Source organism: Odocoileus virginianus, chromosome 8 (genome assembly GCF_023699985.2).
Source record: "Odocoileus virginianus isolate 20LAN1187 ecotype Illinois chromosome 8, Ovbor_1.2, whole genome shotgun sequence".
Taxonomy (NCBI): domain Eukaryota; kingdom Metazoa; phylum Chordata; class Mammalia; order Artiodactyla; family Cervidae; genus Odocoileus; species Odocoileus virginianus.
In genome coordinates, this window is record NC_069681.1 from 20,461,168 (window position 1) to 20,480,858 (window position 19,691).

A 19,691-nucleotide genomic window follows, 5' to 3' on the forward strand; every position below is an offset into this window, starting at 1 on the left:
CATGGACTGTAGCCCGCCAGGATCCTCTGTCCATGGGATTTTCCGGGCAAGAATACTGGAGTGGGTAGCCTTTCCCTTCTCCAAGGATTGGAGATTGAAGCCATATCTCCTGCATTGGAGGGCGGACTCTTTACCACTGAGCCACCATGGAAGCCACTTCTCTCTCTCAGGAGCAGTCAAACCCCCTAGGAAGCTATCCAAATGCCCGTGTGAGAAGCTCTACTAAAGCGGGCCAATAAAGGAGAGAAACTTATTTTGAAGCAAGGAGAAGGCTGTACTTCTGAAGGGGCTCAGGTGTCAAGATATGCCCATAAGCTTGATCCATTCCCTGCCCCACAGGACTAAGATTTTCATTATAATCATATAAAGCCTGGTTTACAGGTTTCAAGTGGCTGATTAGAATGTTATTTTGGGGACAGCGAGGTTTTAAATTGTAGAGTATACGTGTGTGTGTGCACTCAGCTGTGTAGGACTCTTTGCAACCCCATGGACTGTAGTCCGTCATGCTACACTGTTCCTGGGGTTCTCCAGACAAGAATACTAGAGGGGGTTGCCATTTCCTTCTCCAGGGGATCTTTCTCACCCAGGGATCGAACCCATGTCTTCTGTATTGGCGGGTGGACTCTTTACCACTGGGCCACCTGGGAAGCCCAAATTGTAGATCCCTGGGTTGGAAAGATAATGCTGGAGAAAGAAATGGCAACCCACTCCAGTATTCTTATCTGGAGAATGCCATGGATGGAGGAGCCTGGTGGTCTATAGTCCATGGGATTGGTGCAGAGTCAGACAAAACTGAGTGACTAAGTCTACTATTCTTTCTGTAGTTAATTTGCATTTAAAAATAAGTCTAGGGAGACATGTAAAGTCTTACTGTGTGCATTTATAATCCTCTAGCTGTGACCAGAGCAAGGTGAAAAAAGTAACTTATGCTGAACCCTTCAATGAAAGGTGAGAGATATATAGATAAGAGTAAGGGGGAGGATATTGAGATTTGTGAAATTTATTCTGAGAAGCGGCTACTGGTAATACAAAGTTAACAGGACACTTTAGCTAAGATTTTTGTTTGTTTTTCCAGCCTCAACATGCTACTTTCTTTTTTGGATCTATTTGGGGGAAAATAAACAAGTCATAAAAGGAGTCTGCTTACTGCTAGTCTGTTTTGTTACCCTTAGTTAGGAGCAGCCACAACCCCGAGGAAAGTATCAGATTGCCCATGCATGGGCTGGGAGAGGACAGGAGAAGGTCTTGGTGGACAGAGAGCAGAGGGGAGCCCATAGCAGGAAAAAGATGTGTCTCATTTCCTGAATATGTCGCTCACCTTCCAGAGCTCAGCCTCTATGTGAGGCTGGTAACCCAAACTCACCGTTACACTGGAGGGAGGCCCTGCCTTGTCTTGACTGTATCTCAAGGGCTGGAAAGACATCTATGATTCATGAGGGGTTAGTGGACGGTGTAGGGACTTGAGAAGGCAGAAAATTATAGAACCAGTGAGATGAGTACCTACAAACCGAAGGTGAATTTTGAAGCAAATTTATCACAAAATGGTGTTACACTTGGGGATTGGGATCAGGAGTAAAGTACATACTTTTGATGTATTAAGTTTTCCCACATGACTAGGATGTTTCATTACTGATATTTCATTTCTACAGAAAAATTAAATACCAGGTTTTAAATAATTGATTAAAATGCTATTTTTCAGATAACTAGACTATCAATTGCAGAGTAATTATAGCTAATTTGTATTTAAAAAGCTATAAAACATATGGAGTCTTACTTTGTACATTTTAATCCTTTAGCTCTGACTTGTGTAACTTGAGAGGCACTGATGAAAGGTAAGATACAACTGGGGGAAATGGGAAGGAGGACGTTGAAATTCATGAAACCCAATTAGTCAGAGTCCCCAGCTCAGGCAGTCTCCTAATTCCAGGAGAAAACAAGATATCCATAATATGTGAAAAGTAGGTGGTTCAGGGACCCAGGTTCCAAATAACTAATTAACATATACATATTAGAGTTTAACCAGTTTTTAACCAGAGTTTAACCAGTTCCAGAGCAAGTGTATCCAATTTCAGCCAAAAAAAGTTAAATCATTTGATGCTGGGTTCATTTTTAACCTTTTATATTGACCTGAATAAATTGACATGAAAGGTCTTTGACTACTTTGACATAGCTTCTCTTTCAACGACAGTGCCATCCAAGACTGTTCAGATCATTTACTTGGGTCAGTGCTATCAAGAGAGTATTAATCTCTCAGTCTATATAGAAAAAGTGAGAAAGGCAGAGATTTATACAGGCTTACAGAGACAGAGGGAGAAATACAGATTTGCAAAATTCAGTCTCGGAAGGATTCATAGGAATACAGAATTTTCTAGACAATAATTCTACATTTCTTTCTGTAAGATTGGGTCTTCCAGTGAGCTAAGTCATGTCGACTACCTTTTAGATTTAAGGAATTCTTTTTGTTCAAGTAAATTTCTCATATCACTGTTCCATGCAGCAGGTCTCTAATGATGTATTTTTGCCTTTGTTGGTGGTTGAAGTATGATAGAAGAGCTGTCCAAGATTAGTGATGTTGATGAAGACATTGACTTTCTCAATCCCCAATAGTAAGTCTGTTTGAAGTTTGGAGGGAGGGAGCTGTTGATGAATTTCTTACCTTTTGGAAGATGGGGCTCATGCTAAGGTGATGAGGAAAACTGTGGAAAGATAGCAAAATGTTTTGGAGGGAGGGTATAGAGTATTTGAATTTGTCTATAAGTACCATGCTTGAAAAAGTATTTCTACATATTCATAAGTGGGATATTCTTCTAGTTTTAAAATGTGAACATATTCTTAGTAGATACGAATTGTCCTACAAAATTTCTTAATCCAGGATTGCAGAATGCTACTTACCCTTCAGTTGTGTTCCTTTCTCATTTTTTCTGGGTGTGTCCTAATTCCTAATTTTATTGATTTTGTCTATGAGTAAATGGGACTGACAGCAAAAGCAAATGTGTTTTGCTGATTAAAGACCTCTTAATGTGCACTGGGATTTTATTAATTTCGACTTGTTTCTGAGTAATCTCATGAGAGTACTTCCTGTTGCACTCATCTGAAGGAATTTTTTCATCTGTACTCAGCTGCAAGGACACATTTTTAAAATCTCATGTGTCTGACTCGGCCTTTTCCCCAAGCTACTATGTATAAAATAAGCAGCAAGGATATATTGTATAGCACAAGGAAATATAGCCATTATTTTGCAGTGGCTTTAAATAGAATACAATCTATAAAATTATAATCACTATGCTATACACCTGAAAGTAATATAATCTTGTAAATCAATTATACTTCAGTTAAAAAATCCTATATGTCTGGACAGAATTATTCATCGATATTTTTCTTCTTATCTCTTGGCCAGTTATTTAACCACTCACCAACTTGAATTTATGGTGGGAAGTGAGTAGCACTAAAGAAGGAATTAGCTGGTTACTGGTGCAATCTGTTGGTGTCTAGACAAAGATAAAATGAAAAATAAAGGGGTGACTCATGAATACAAATAGTCCTTCAACTTACCCATGAATTTCCTTTTTCTGTGTCTTTTCGTCATGGACCATCAATGAAGAGTTCACTCTGCTACTTAATTAAATGATGTGTCTGCATATTAACTATATTTTCTGCAATGAGGCTGCCTAGGACTGGGGCAAAATTTGAGGACTGAGCAAGAAAAGCATTCCCTTCTTCTTACAAACAAAGTGTTAGTTTGGTTTTTAAATGACAAATGCTTCTTTATAGATTTGTGTGGAATAGTCCCTGTGTGAGAGACACTGGTGTTTCAGACTAGAGGGATAATACTAGATTTTGGAGTAAGATTTGGAATTGGTGCTTGGCTGTGGTATCTAAGTGAGCTTCCCTGGTGGCTGAGCTGGTAAAGAATCCATCTGTAATGCAGGAGACCCAGGTTCGATATCTGGGTTGGGAAGATCTCCTGGAGAAGGGACAGGAAACCCACTCCAGTATTCTTGCTTGGAGAATCCCATGGACAGAGGAACCTGGTGGGCTACAGTCCATGGGGTTGAGAAGAGTCAGACATGACTAAGCAACTAATACATATACACTTTGGCATTTCATATATGCTGGACACTTGGTGAAATATTAAGCCACTTTAAATTTTAGATCATTTATCTGTAAACTGGTAATAATGCTATCTATAATATCTACTGGGTGTTACACAATAAAGCTAAAAATAAAAGTAGAATAAAATGTAAATGCTTTTAAAACTCTGAAGCACCATAAATAAATTTTATACTAAAAACTAAAAATAAAGCAACAAAGGTCAATTTTTAGGAAAATCAGAAAATACAGACAAGCAATAAATCCTCCCATAAATAGGCATTCTTATTTTTCAATAGATGCTCTTCAAGATTCTTTAGGCTTATGAATTATTTATTTATGGATATATGTTGTTTAAAAATAACCTTGTTACTTAGTGCTATATCATGAGTATATTTCCATGCATTTGCATTTACACCATTATATGTTTGTTGATTTCTAAACTTGCAACCTTCCTACTGACAGCTGTGTAAATGTAAATATTTTAAATTGTCGTTTATTTAAATTGTCAGATATTTCTGGACACTTAAGCTGTTTAGGACATTTACTATTACAAAAAATGAAGACTAATTTTGAGAGCAAATCTCTGTATATTTTATTTCTTTAAAGTAAAAATTCTCCTCAGTGGAAATTCTATGTCAAGGGAAATGTTTGAGGCTATTGATTTCAATGTGCCTTTCCACATGAAGATGCAGTGTACTCTTTTTCTCCCTTCCCACACTAGCTCAATGATCTCTTCAATGTCAGTGAATGTTTGTTCTAATGCTCATTTGACTTTGTTTTTGTTTATACTTATTTTCATAGAAACTTTATTTCATTGTCTTCAGTCTACCTTTGCCCATTTAAAATTGGGGTGTTTATCACTGCCATTAGATAGAAAAGTTAAATATATCACTTTTATATCCCAAAAAGTGCAAGTAGCTTTTCCCATTTTGCTTAGATTTTCACTCCATAGAAGTTTTATAATCCTCACACAGTCAAATATATCTATGCCTTTCTTTATTATTTATGCTTTAAGTGTCAGAAAGTCTTTCTCTACCTACGATTCTAATATATTCTCCAAAATTTCATGTTTTGAATTTATTTTCTACATTAAAGTAAAACATCTGCCCAGAATTTCTTTTCTATTAAGGTATAAAATGTAGGAATCTCCTTTTCTCCCAGGTGAGTACTTCATTATCTCAGCATCAAAACTGTCCCTTCTGCCATTGTCCTTGCCCTAATTTAATGATCCTTATTGCACTTACCACCTTAGAAAGATAAAAGTAGAATAATACGTAAGTGCTTTTAAAACTCTAAAGCACCGTAAATACATTTTACACTAAAAACCAAAAATCAAACAGCAAAAATTAATTATTAGGAAAATCAGAAAATATAGACAAGCAATAAATAGGCATTCTTAATTTTTAATAGATGCCCTTCAAGTTTCTTCAGACTTATAAATTTTTTGTTTATGGATATGGTATCATGCTTACATTGTTTTAGAAATATTCTTATTAGTGACATATCATGAATGTATGTACTATATTGTGGTCAGCACAAGACAGAATGCTAACATCCTGATGGAAGAAAATCTTGTCCATTTTAACTGCTGTATCTCTAGTGCTTCCAACGGTGCCATGGCAGATAGTAGGCACTCACTGAGTTTGGTTGAATGAATGAACCCATTATTGAAAAAAATTTATATCTTGTTCAATGACTTTCAAATCCATCTCTATTATACTCTTTACATTGAGTCTTTCCAGAATCTGTTTTATTTGCGTTTTCCAGCCTTTTGAGTTTAGCACACTTTACACATTATGATACAATTTACAGTGAACCAAAACATTTTTTAAAAACCTAAGTTCCATCTTTTCCTCCTCCCCCTTTCTGATTTTGTTGTCTCAGATGACATCAACCTTTGCTCGCCAAGCCTGGGTAGGGAAGATGAGTGCTGATGGAGAAGGGAGAAATTAGAGGGAGTGGGGAGATCTTACCACTCAGCTTAGCCTCAGAGCACCCATCTGTGGCCCATTTTGCCAGTGCCCCAGTTCTGCTCGGCCTCCGACCCCTCCCTTCACTGCTTTGGGATCAAATCCCACTGGGGGTGGAAATGGGCTCTCATGTGGGCGGCTTTAGCAGGGCAAGAAATTGTTCCCCGATGGCTGCCTTGTCTGCTGCCTTATGGTTGGGCTTCCCTTGTGGCTCAGCTGGTAAAGAATCTGCCTGCAATGCAGGGGACCTGGGTTTGATCCATGGGTTGGGAAGATCCCCTGGAGACGGGAAAGACTCCTGTATTCTGGCCTGGAGAATTCCATGGACTGTACAGTCCACAGGATTGCAAAGAGTCGGACACGACTGAGCGACTTTCACTTTCTGCCATACGGTAAAACGAAGCCTAATTGCTGGTGCTATAGAACTGTGTCCTCCTCCTTCTAACGGAAGGAGCCCAGCCTCTAGGGTGTTTCTCCTTTGAAGTGCTTCTTATTAAAATTCCTTACCCCTATAGTGCACTTGCCACCCCCAATCTCATTATTGTTAACTGTCATATTCATGGGTGGCTTGTGTCAAGAAATAAATATTACCAGAGGAGAGCTTCCCCGAAGTCACTTATTCTACTGCTATAGAACAGGTCTGGCCATGGTTTGATGACTTGCACAGGATCCCACAGCTTACTCATGGGAGACTGAGCTTATACCATTCCCTTCTGTTTCCATGCTATGTTGCTTTAGTTGATGACCCCAAGCTTAATCTTACCATAAAGTTGGGGTTAGGGCTTTACAGTCAAGAGAAGTTTTGCTAAATATTCAAAGTTCAGTGTTTTATTCACATATATTCTATATAGGAAAGTAAAAGAAAAAATCAGGAAACGTTTTTATGTGTCCTTGTGCTCACTTTTTAAGTCATGTCTGATTCTTTGCAACCCTGTGGACTGTAGCCCCAACAGACTCCTCTGTCCATGGGATTTCCCAGGCAAGAATGCTAGAGTGGGTTGCCATTTCCTTCTCCAGAGGATCTTCCCGACCCAGGGATTGAACCCGAGTCTCCTGCATTGGCAAGCAGGTTCTCTGCCACTGAGCCACCAGGGAAGGCCATAGTTACTAATAAGTGTTTTGTTGGGCAATTTCTAGGTGCTTTAAAAATTATATTTGTCAATATAAAGGCCTTTGTTGGTTAAATTCATACTACATGTTAGGAGAAATCTGATACACTTGAAAAATAATTTCCTGAAAAATAATTTCAGATAAGCTCTGAAATCTTATTTTTACTTCCATTTGCAGCAGCAAGATAAAGAGAATTGTGTACTTAATTATATCATCCTTCACTTTCAGGTATGTGAGACTCTAGAGATGGAGGTAATTAAGGATGTATTACATTTAATATAGATATTTTTTATGGCAAAAGATCTGGGAGGGGGAGGGACACTTCCACTGTCAACATGTTGCTAAATAACCTTTGTACCCCATTTAATGGAATCTAATTTATCTTGGAATTTTAATTGAAGCTGAATATTAAGAATTGTGAAGAAATGGCATTTACCCAAGTCTAATAGTAATGCATTAACATGTCTTTTTCTACCTGTAAAAGTAAAAATAATGAAATATGCATTTCAAAATTCTATAGTTATAAGGAAAGTGTTTTAGTAAATATTCATCTAGAATTACTTATTAATTCTAGATTCATTTTATTTAGATGGTTCATTTCTACATGATAGTAAGATTTTATACTGTGTTACAGATTCACACAATATACTTACTTCCTTTTTAAGTAATAACATTTTAATTTGCATTACAATTGTGGAAAAGTGCTTTGAAGTTTATCTTCACAGGTTATATAAATAGTATAATCAACTTATGGGCAATGCGTTTAGCATATATAAGAGAAAGGCTTAGGAGGTACTTTAAAATTCAATCATGTATGTATTTATGGAATTGAATTCCTTCTTACATGCCCAGAACCATCCACTAACACGTAATCCACAGGCTCCTCTATGTAATTCTCCAAGCAAGAATACTGGAGTGGATTGCCATTCCCTTCTCCATGGGGTCTTCCCAACTCAGGGACTGAACTTGAGTCTCCTGTATTGCAGGCAGATTCCTTTACCACTGAGCCACCAAGGAAGCCCACATTTGTTGGTAATCTCACTGATGATAAGTCTTACTGGTCAAAGTGCTGTTTTTTTTTTTAAGGGCTTATGTTAGTCATACTTTCACTTGACTTTTTATTACTAAATTCTATAAAAATATAAAGATTAATGAGGTTTAATTTATTATGAGAAATTGGTAGGAGGCTTCTGAAAGTCTCAAATTTGAAGAGTTTACAAGTGGAGACATGTAATTTTAATGTAGTTTACCTGTTCTGTCTTGGAGTGTCAGTCTGATGTGTCTATTATAAAAGGGCACAATACCATAAAGTGGTTTAGTGGGAAATTTATTTTCCTAATGGCTGCTTCTATTGAGTGAAAACAGCGATTTATTTATTTTTTGAAAATAGAAATAATGTTTTTTTTTTAAACTTTTTATTTTGTACTGGAGTGTAGCTGATTAGGGCTTCCAAGGTGGCACAGGTGGTAAAGAACACACCTACCAAGGCAGGAGATGTGGGCTTCCCTGGTAGCTCAGACGGTGAAGCGGCTGCCTACAATGCGGGAGACCCGGGTTCGATCCCTGGGTCGGGAAGATCCCCTGGAGAAGGAAATGGCAACCCACTCCAGTATTCTTGCCTGAAAAATCCCATGGACAGAGGATCCTGTTAGGCTACAGTCCATGGGGTTGCAAAGAGTCGGACACGACTGGGCCACTTCACTTCACCGAGGCAGGAGATGTAAGAGACGAAGGTTCCATCCCTGGGTCAGGAAGATGCCTCTGGAGGAGGGCATGGTAACCCACTCCAGTATTCTTGCCTGGAGAATCCCATGGACCGAGGAGCCTGGCGGGCTCCAGTCTGCAGCATAGCACACAGTTGGATACCCTGAAGTGACTTAGCACACGCACATAGCCAATTAACAATGTTGCATTTTGTATTGGGGTATAACCAGTTAACCATGTTGTCATGGTTTCAGGTGAACAGTGAAGGGACTCAGTCATACACATACATGTATCCATTTCCCCCCAAACTTCCCTCCCATCCAAGCTGTCACATAACATTGAGCAGAGTTCCCTTTGCTACACAGTAGGTCCTTGTTGGTTATGCATTTTAAACATAGCAGTGTGTATGTATCCAGCCCAAACTCCCTAACTCTCCCTTTCCCCCATCCTATCCCCTCAGTTCAGTTCAGTTGCTCAGTCATGTCCGACTCTGCGACCCCATGGACTATAGCATGCCAGACTTCCCTGTCCATCACCAACTCCCGGAACTTGCTCAAACTCATGTTCATCCAGTCAGTGATGCCATCCAACCATCTCATCCTCTGTCGTCCCCTTCTCCTCCTGCCTTCACTCTTTCCCAGCATCAGGGTCTTTTCCAATGAATTGGTTCTTTGTATCAGGTGGCCGAAGTATTAGAATTTCAATTTCAGCATCAGTCCTTCCAATGAATATTCAGGACTGATTTCATTTAGGATGGACTAGTTGAATTTCCTTGCAGTCCAAGGGACTGTCAAGAGTCTTCTCCAACACCACAGTTCAAAAGCATCAAAAGCATCCTTCCCCCTGGGCAACCATAAGTTCGTTCAGAGTAATTTGAGACTCAAAAGCAGAGCATTTCTCCCTACTAATGAATAGTTTAATTTGGAATAATGACATTTTTATATCAGATCATTGGGCTGAAATTAGTCTGTCCGTGTAAAAATCACTTTTTCCTTATTCAGTCTATTTATTTGTTATAGAATATTTGCAATCCTGCTGATCTTTGTGGACATGGCCCTCATCATCAAAGACATAATTTTCTTTAGTGGCACGATATATATTTCTTTGGAATCTCGTTTAATTTCTCTTGCTATTGCTTTATTTTTTTTCATGGATATTTCTCTTCGAGTGTTTATAGAAGGGTAAGTTTTATTAGTTTTTTAAAAAACACATAGAACTGTTTTGTACTATAAGAGGCATCCCCAAGTAATTAGCAGGTCAATGCAACCAAATATGCCCCTCTTTGTCAAAATAAATCTCTTTGAGGCATGGAGAAACAAGAGAAATGATAGCCCAAATCCCAATTTCTACTAGATTTTGCTTTAATATTATGGTTGCAACTGGCACTCTAATCTCCAAACCATGTATTCTGGATGGTTCCTTTAACAGATAAAGCTAAAGGGTTTGAAGAATGGGGCCAAGCAGCTAGTATGTCTACATTCACATTATTAAGAGGAATATATATGTGAAGCATAAATATTGGTAGTTTCATGAAGAGTCGAGTGTAAATAAAATCTGTTGTTTAGTCATGTCTGACTCTTTGGGACTCCATGGACTTCAGTACGCCAGGTTTCCTTGTCCTTCACTGTCTCCTGGAATTTGCTCAGATCCATGGACATTGAGTCAGTGATGCTACCTAACTCTCTCATCCCCTGCCACCCCCTGTTCTCCTTTTAGCCTTCAATCTTTCCCAGCATCAGCTGACAGTGTATTAAATACTGGGTAATAAATCACCAACAAGTACCTACCTCAGCTGAAATAGAAACTTGTGGTAAGGTTCCCGAAGAGCTGAGGGATGCACATCCCAGTGGGGGGGCTCAGGAGAGAGGCAGCGACTGGCTTTCTCGGCCGCCGGCTTCCTGGGAAGGTGGGAATGCAGCCTCGGAGCTGCACTGCTGTGAAGTCAGGGACTCAGTTCCTCAGCCTCACTTCACCAGAACACTTATCTCCTCTCCAGCTGAAGCCTCTGCCCTCAAATCTCTGGGCTTAGGACAGTTGCCCACTCCCAGGTTATCCCCAGCCTAAAAGAGGCTACCCCAGCATTGCAAGAGGCTTTCTCTGGAGCCTCATTGCCCATGGCTGAAGGAGCCAGTGTTGGGGAGGAGATGCAGACAGGAGAAGTTCCCCTCTGCACAGAGGAGGCCACACCAGCCCACTGGGATTCCACTGTGGGGATGAAGCCAGGGATGAGTTTGCTGGCCAAAGCGGTGGACGTGTCTCCCTCTCACAGTCTCCTCTTGTGCCCCCCTCACAGTCTGTTTTTCTAGGGCTGTGACGTGTTTAGCTTTCATTGCCTGATAGCTCGACCCACCATCTCATCTTTCTCTCCCCTCTGTTGTGAAGATAGTGCTTCCCTTTTTTTCAGTGGTTTGATTATATCTTGTTCACTGGTTTGGTTATACCTCTTACTGTACTTACGTTGCAATATGGATGCTTTTGTCATATGTAAATCTAAAATAATGAACATGAATATTTTTTCTCTTAGTCTGGTAAATGTACTTTCAATCATTCATTAAAGCAGAATTAAGAGGGGGGATGAGTCAAATAAATTTATCCTCTTAAAATATGCTGATTTCTTTGGGGAAGCATCAGCTTGCATATTTTTTTTGTTTTTTTTTTTTTTATTATAGGATACAACTGTATTTTTCTGATATATTTAACTCCTTAGATGCTGCCATTATTATTGTGACTCTACTGGTTGATATCACTTATCTTTTTTATGATTTTACACTTACTAAAATTTTTCCCAGGTAAGAAACATATCCTTTGTCTCTCAAAGTTTTTCTTTGTAAAAAAAACTAGTATCTGTGACTCTCATTTTATGTAATCTTTTTTAAACTCTAAATGTGCTGATTCTGTTCTAAATATGCTGGAAAATGAAATGTTAAGATAAATTTCCACATACTTGTAAATAAAAGGATGGTGGTGTTTAGGGTCCAGCAAAGGGTGGTACCTTCCACTGAATGAAGAAGATGGTGCCTCCAAAAAAAGAAACTGGGGACTTGCCTCTTGTCCTAACTTGAACTCTTCCCACTCGCTAAGTTTCCACTTGTGCATCAACAGCAGATTTCTCACATGTGAAATTCCTGGGTTTTTCCTATAACCCAGAGTTGATTTGGTTTGAGTTGATGCAAAATTTGAGTGACTTCTATGATGATTCTCTAAAAATGAACAAATGGAACAGAAAACCAGGTGACTTGGATAGCAACACAGAAGTAGAATTTTTGCAGTATAGTTGACATGATGTAAGCTGAGGTGAAGTTAGAACTGTTAGGGATCAAACAAAAATGTGTGAGAGACCAATGGCTTTTTTTTTCTACTGTGGCAGTGAGAAAAAGAATAAAAGCGTCGTGGGATGTGGCTGTTGGGTGACTCACTAGGCTTATTCCTGAGTCAAATAGTGTACTGTTTTTTTGCACTCTGGCATCTAAGGACTTTTATTCAGGTCCCAACAAAATTTAATATGATAAGCTTTTGGAGATTTTTTTTTTAAATAGCCAAAGCCAGTGTGGTCCTTAGATAGGCAATGTCAGGATCAGTGAAGAGCTTATCAGAAATACAAAAACAATACCACCTCAGGGCCTACTGAATCAGTGTGCATGCTCAAGTTAGAGAAGCACTAGCCCAAACCATCACTTCTCTGCCATCATGTTTCCTCCTGATGGTAGGAGACACACTTGGAAAGTAACTCAATCTGCTGCTTGTGTGATGTATGTTCACAGCTCAGGTGAGCCCCTGTTACTCATGGGAGTGACAGAGATGAACAGGATTCTCTTTTGATGGGAAAATTCTTGTCCTAAATCCACTGAAGTTAAATCTATGCATTCTGAGAGTCTATCATGGTTTTTCTTTAAACCAGAGTTTCCTCAACCCAGCACTATTATTTTGATTTTTGAATTAAAAAAAATTTTTTTTTAAATTTTTGACCATGTAGGTTAGTTCTCTAACCAAGTTGAACCCAAGCTCCCCTGCAGTGAAAGCACAGAATTTTAACCACTGAACTGCCAGGGAAGTCCCAGTATTGGGAGCTGTCCTGTGCATTGATACTGACCAGCATCCTTGGCCTCTACCCACTAGATACAAGTAGCAGTACCCGCCCCCTCCCCGCCAGCCCACAGGCTGTTGTGACAACTAGAAATGTCTCTGAACATTGCCGAATATGCCTTGGGTGGGCAGGAGGGAAGCTGGGGTGGGGTGGAGAGTATAGCAAAATTGCCCTCGGTTAAGAGCTGCGGCTCTAGACTTAGTCTGTATTGACAAAATCCTCTGTTTCCAAAGCAAAACTGAATCTTTTAAATTTATTGTTAGGTTGAGAATTATTTTACAACCTGTAAGACTTGTCATTCTGATAAGAGTTTTTCATCTGGCTCATCAAAAAAGACATCTTGAAATGTTGACCAGAAGGATGGTAAGTGGGTGAAATATGCTTACTTTTCAGAAAAAAATGTTTGCATTTTGGGAAATACTGTTCAGGGTTGTAGATGTCTATATATTGTTCTTTGTTCCTTTTTTTTTATGTTGGTTTATGTATTACAAGTGAATGACTGTTATAAACTCTTAGGTTTCAGGAAACAAACGGCGGTACAAGAAGGATGGATTTGACTTAGACCTCACTTATGTTACTGGTTTGTGAAGTTTATCTGTTGATTGCTTATATTAACACCATATTTTTCATGTGTGTGAGTAATTATATGTTTAGTTTTGCCCTAAGTCATGTTCTTGCAATGCATTCTTTGTCCGTGAAGACTTATGCCACTATGGTAGTGACATATTTGGAGTGTAACCCTGACAATGGAAAAATCTTAATTTTCATCTCAAATCAGGGCTATTTGGCTATAGCATAGAAGTTGCATGGGTTTTCAGCTGAAGTCATTTGTTTGGTTTAGAATTTATTAAGTTTTAGTAGTTATCCTTGGTCTCAAGGTTTTCAGAGAAACCTCTTCTCTTGCTGGAACCCTAGTGATGAGGTCGTTGCGTTTAGGTCTCAGGTTTCTGAATCAAAGGGACACTGGAAAACCTCCCAGGAGGTCCTAACGTTGTCGCAGCCCAGATCTCTCGTTTTCCTTTGGTGTTTAAGAAACCAATTCCGACCACAGGGGGTGCTCCAGACTAAAGTTATTGCTTAATTCTTGAACCATTTGAACAGACAAATCTGTTGCTTAAGTCTTGAACCATTTGAGTCTTGGGAACATTAAGTGTAATGATCAAAACAGTGAATACTTTCATATGTTATGCTGATTATCCTGAGGGTTAGTTTGCTTTTTCTCTGGTCATTCTCATCCTGAAAATTCTTTTCTACAGAAAAGGAGTCTGGTTATATGTAAATTGAGTTCTCATATATAGTTTCACATGTATAACATTTGTAATAGTGACTGTTTTGACTTCCAGAGCGTATTATTGCCATGTCATTCCCATCTTCTGGAAAGCAGTCTTTCTACAGGAATCCCATTAAGGTAAACGTTTTTAATCTAACAGAAGCTCACATTTCTCAGCAAACATAGATTCTGGAGTCATAAGATAACCTTGGCCCAGAGACAGCAGTACTCTCCTAAAAATGTACTCTTAAAAAATAAAAATAAATAAATGAATAAATAAAAATAAAAATGTGCTCTTCCAGACAAAAAAAAAATTCTCATGGGTTGTTATCTGTTAGCATTTGCTGTGCTATGAATTACCCCAAAACTTCAGTGACTTGCAACAGCAAACATTGACATAGCTCATGACAACATGGTTTGTAAATTTGAGTTAGGCTTAACTGGCTGGCTCTGCCAATCAGGAATTGGCTTCACTAATCTTGGCAGAGCTAACTTATGCATCTGTGGGCAACACCTGGGCATTAGAGGATTGGCTAGTCTAAGATGGCATGCCTGGAAGCTCCATGTGATTCTCATTCTCCAACAGGCTAGCTCAGGCTTGTTTACATAAAGGAGTGGCAAGGACCTCATTATCATCCAGCCAAAGAGTGCCGAACCTCCAAAGGCCCAGGATCCAAACTAGTGTAATGTGGCTTCTACCTCATTCTATTAGACAAGCCAACTACAAACCCAGTTCAGATTCAGACAGACAACAGATACCATCTCTGTTGTATCTATGGGGCATTGTGGCCATTTTTCATGGTCTGTCATAGGGGAAAAGATGGAGAATTCTTTAACTAAAAATGTCTGTTCTTAGGTTAAGATCCTAAATTACAGTGGATACATACTGCTTCAGGTTCTATAGGTTAAATAAGTTCAAACATCAAATGATGTTTACTATGAAATTCTAGTTAAAAGTAATTGTTTAAGAAGTTTTCATATGTGTGTGGATGTGTATGGGTGCATGCTCAGTTGCTTCAGTCATGTCCAACTCTTTGCAACCCATTGGGCTCCTCTGTCCTTGGGATTCTCCAGACAAGAATACTAGAGTGGGTTGCCATGCCCTCCTCCAGGGGATCTTCTCGACCCAGGGACTGAACCTGCGTCTCCTGTATTGCAGGCAGATTCTTTACCCTCTGAGCCACTTGGGAAGCCCTGTGGATGTGTATACGTTAGTGTATATCCATTTGTTATATCTCAATAAAATGTAATTATGTATATGTGTGTATGTCTATATATCAGTGTACCTATATACACATGGGTATGTTATTATACTTTGAGGCCAACAAATATTGTAAATTGCACTAACCTTAAATATGTATCTTGATTAAAATTATATATAGGTATATATGCATGTAACCAACACCCCTATCAAAATGTGGAGCACTTCTTGCTCTTTTTCAGTCAATACCCTGACATACTGGAAGTAATTACTGTTCTTACTTCTGTCACAACAGATTAGTTTTACTTTTTCTTAAATTTCACATAAATGGAATCACATACTGTAGCTTTTTACGCTTACAATAAATTCTGTGAGATTTGTCCAGTATTATTGTGTATACCATAATATAATAGTTGTACTTATATAAAGTACAGTTCTTTCTAAATAGCATAACATTAATATTTATTGCTTCTGGAATATTGATTGGAAGCCCAAGCCCAAGTTTACTTACAGAAATTATACAATTATACATTGCTTCACGAAAGCAGCCAACACATCACATTCTAAAAATTCAGAAAATTAAAAATTCTAAATACCAAGAGGTGCATCTGAAGAAACATACAAATTTGGCAGCCAGTAATTTTAACACAGAAGTTGTACACATCTCATGACTTTAAGTCTGTGAATATGATATTCAGACAGTTAGCTCGAGTCCATCATTAAAGTAATTTATTCATTTTTCCTGTATACTTGTGTTTCATACATCAATATTTGCATACTCTGGAATATGTTAGAAAGAAATGTATAATATTCACAAATGTGCAGAAAAGCAAGCAAAAACTGTAAACCTGCCCAGTTCGTCTGAGAAAATCTCATGTCAGCTTCATAAGCATATTCCTTCTACAAAACAGTAAGCTAAGTAACTATATCTAAGGTAAAGCACATTTTCTTACAAATAATGAAGTCTTTTTCTCACCATAGAAGTGTGCAAAAAGAATTTTAGTTAGATCTCTCAGAATGTGTTTAACTTCATAAATTCAACAGGCTTAAGGTTTCCAAGCATTAACAAGGATCAGATTTTAAATTAGAGGAGAAAGAATCTGTCTTGAAAAATGTGACTCCTTTGTCACCAACTAGAAAAATTATCCAATTCATATCAGTTCAGTTCAGTCACTCAGCCATGTCTGACTCTTTGCGACCCCATGGACAGCAGCATGCCAGGCCTCCCTGTCCATCACCAACTCCTGGAGCTTTTTCAAACTCATGTCCAACAAGTCGGAGATGCCATCCTACCATCTAGTTCTCTGTCATCCCCTTCTCCTCCTGCCTTCAATCTTTGCCAGCATCAGGGTCTTTTCCAATGAGTCAGCTCTTCGCTTCAGGTGGCCAAAGTACTGGAGTTTCAGCTTCAGCATGGTATCTTATAGAAACAGAAAATACAACATTTCTTCCTCAGAATAATGTGTGTAAATTATATATACTCTATATTATATATACTATATATCATAAATTAGATAATATACAGTTGTATATTTAATTATATATTGATATATTAAAATAATATTTCTCTCAAAATAGTATATTTTAAAATAAAATATACATTATAGTATATATTCAGTTCAGTAGCTCAGTCATATCCGACTCTTTGCAACCCCATGAATCGCAGCACACCAGGCCTCCCTGCCCATCACCAACTCCCAGAGTTTACTCAAACTCATGTCCATGGAGTTGGTGAAGACATCCAAGCATCTCATCCTCTGTCGTCCCCTTCTCCTCATGCCTTCAATCTTTCTCAGAATCAGGGTCTTTTCCAATGAGTGAGTTCTTTGTATCAGGTGGCTGAAGTATTGGAGTTTCAGCTTCAGCATCAGTCCTTCCAATGAACACTCAGGACTGATCTCCTTTAGGATGGACTGGTTGGATCCCCTAAATATATATTAATATGATATATAAAATTAATATATTAAATATATATCAGGTTATATAGTATATAGTTATATATCATAAATATATATCCATTTTATGTAGCATTAATATTCCATTTATATTTACTACATATATAGTATACATTTCAACTGTTATAGAAACAAAAATATAACAGTTCCCCCTTTATAATAATATATGTATATTTACATGTAATTTATTACATATACTATATAATATAAAATTATAAAACCTATGTAATAGTTTTTATATTACGTGATATAATGTCATTTAATCATATAGTGTACAAATATACATATATTCTGAATATATTAATATATGTAATACTATCAGTATACAGATATTTATAAAATTTATAATTATATAATAAATATGAAATTATATAAAAATAATTCTACATATTTCTTTGTAATGTTCTGTTATATAATATAATATGCATGATCTTACATATATATAGAACATATAATATGTTACACATAAATATGGGCTTCCCTGGTAGCTCAAATGGTAAAGAATCTGCCTGCAATGCAGGAGATTTGGGTTTGATCCCCGGGTTAGGAAGATTCCCTGGAGAAGGGCATGACAATCCACTCCAGTATTCTTGCCTGGAGAATTCCATGGACAGAAGAGTCTGGCAGGCTATAGTCCATGGTGTCCCAAAGAGTTGGACATGACTGAACAGCTAACACTTATACTTTTTCACACATAAATATACATATATTATTCTATGGGAGAAAATTTTTTATTTTTGTGTTTCTGTAAGAGATGAACATATAGGTAATTTATATTTTTAAATAAAAATTGTATATAACTACCATGAAGCACTTTAACTCATATGGTAAATGTGACTATGGTAACTATGGTTACCATACCATATGGTAACTATGACTGAAATATAAAAACTGCCAGAGCTGTCAGAAGAAGACTGGAAGTTTTTTTGTATATGTATTATCTGAACATAATACTCTCCAAAAGAATTAAGGATTGCAATTATTACTTTCCGGTTTAAACACTTTAATTCTAAAAATCTAAACACGAGTCGCTGATTTAAACAGATCCTCTCCCACCTTCCAAAAAGTATTTAGTAGCAAGACCCAGTAAAGCTGATATTCATAATTTTCTACATGAATAATTCTTCCAGAATTTATCCCATGAAGTACTTTATGACCTCCTTTTCTTGTAAAATGAAAACTCCATTTGTTTACATAAAAATTTCAAAGAGTGTAAAACTAGAACTGAGTGTGAACTACTGAAAGTCTCTAAAGAGTCTTGTTCTGTCGGTTCGCCAGTGACTTCTGTGACTTCACAATTGTTTCCTGTGGGTGGTTCTGAGCGAACCTCTCCAGTTCTGCTGGTGTTGGATCCTCCTAGTTCTTCTATTTCATGACAGCTGGAATCCTACTTGCAGGGCCTCTATTTTCACTATCTGCAGAATCTAGGTCTTTCTCATCCTGAGACAGAGGAGATTCTTCTATTGATTATTTTCCACAGAAGTCTCTTCATTTATAGTTAAGGCATCATCAGATTCTTTTTCTCGATTTTTTTTCTCTGGAATCATTTCTGTTGATGTTGTTAAAGACTCTTTTCCTCTTCATCCTCTTTGTCTTTATTCTTAGATAAAGCTGGTTCTTCTGTTTCTTCTGCCATAACCTGTCCCTAGAAGTTGCTCGGCCATCTCTGACATCGTCTTCTTTGTCATACTTGAGTTTTTTTTAACCTCATGCCCCTCAGCTTCCAGACCATCTTCATTTGGAAGTTTATTTTCTATACGGCTTACCGAGGAATCCTTTGATCCAGATGTCAGTCACTGTGATTTTTGTCTTCAATCGTGCTGTAAGTTGGTCAAAACTTTTGCTGACTGTGCTTCAGGCAAACACTTACTACTTCCTCTCTCCCTCTGTTCCACTCTTATTCTTTCTCCTTCTCTCTCTCTCTCTTTCTTATAAATTTCTGGAGTACAACATTATGATTCAACATCTGTATACACTACAAAGTGATCACTGCCACAAGTCTAATTGCTATCTATCGCCATAAGAGTTGACCCTCGTTACTTATTTCAGGCACACCCAAAACCCCTTCCCCTCTGGTAACCAGGAATCTGTTCTCCGTATCTTTGCTTGGTTTCATTCTCTTTTGTTTGTTCATTTTATTTTTTTAGGTTTCACATATGAATGAAATCATATGCTGTTTGTCTTTCTCTGCCTGACAGTTTCACTTAGCATAGTGCTTGCAGGGTCCATCCATGTTGCTGCAAATGATGGACTTTGTTTATGATTGAATAGGAATGTGTGTGTACACATGTGCTTGTGTGGATCA

The 19,691-nt window shown here is 38.0% G+C and overlaps 1 protein-coding gene, 1 long non-coding RNA gene and 1 pseudogene across 2 annotated transcripts in view; 1 reads left to right on the forward strand and 2 right to left on the reverse strand.

Annotated features, from left to right (window-relative positions):
* LOC110140415 (phosphatidylinositol 3,4,5-trisphosphate 3-phosphatase TPTE2-like) overlaps positions 1 to 19,691 on the forward strand; it is a 49,396-nt gene that overhangs the window by 3,363 nt on the left and 26,342 nt on the right. Inside the window, exons 4-12 of the mRNA XM_070471303.1 lie at positions 895 to 948; positions 1,797 to 1,832; positions 2,541 to 2,606; positions 7,350 to 7,400; positions 9,896 to 10,057; positions 11,546 to 11,665; positions 13,224 to 13,323; positions 13,477 to 13,540; positions 14,304 to 14,368. Of these exons, the coding sequence (XP_070327404.1) occupies positions 895 to 948; positions 1,797 to 1,832; positions 2,541 to 2,606; positions 7,350 to 7,400; positions 9,896 to 10,057; positions 11,546 to 11,665; positions 13,224 to 13,323; positions 13,477 to 13,540; positions 14,304 to 14,368 (718 nt within the window). The remainder of the gene's footprint in view (positions 1 to 894; positions 949 to 1,796; positions 1,833 to 2,540; positions 2,607 to 7,349; positions 7,401 to 9,895; positions 10,058 to 11,545; positions 11,666 to 13,223; positions 13,324 to 13,476; positions 13,541 to 14,303; positions 14,369 to 19,691) is intronic.
* Positions 16,144 to 17,353, reverse strand: LOC139036296 (uncharacterized). Its single transcript, XR_011489016.1, has 2 exons — positions 17,140 to 17,353; positions 16,144 to 16,851 (listed from the first exon to the last, which is right to left on the reverse strand). It is a non-coding gene; the product is annotated as an uncharacterized lncRNA (long non-coding RNA).
* LOC110140609 (serine/threonine-protein phosphatase 4 regulatory subunit 2 pseudogene) lies at positions 18,537 to 19,176 on the reverse strand (annotated as a pseudogene).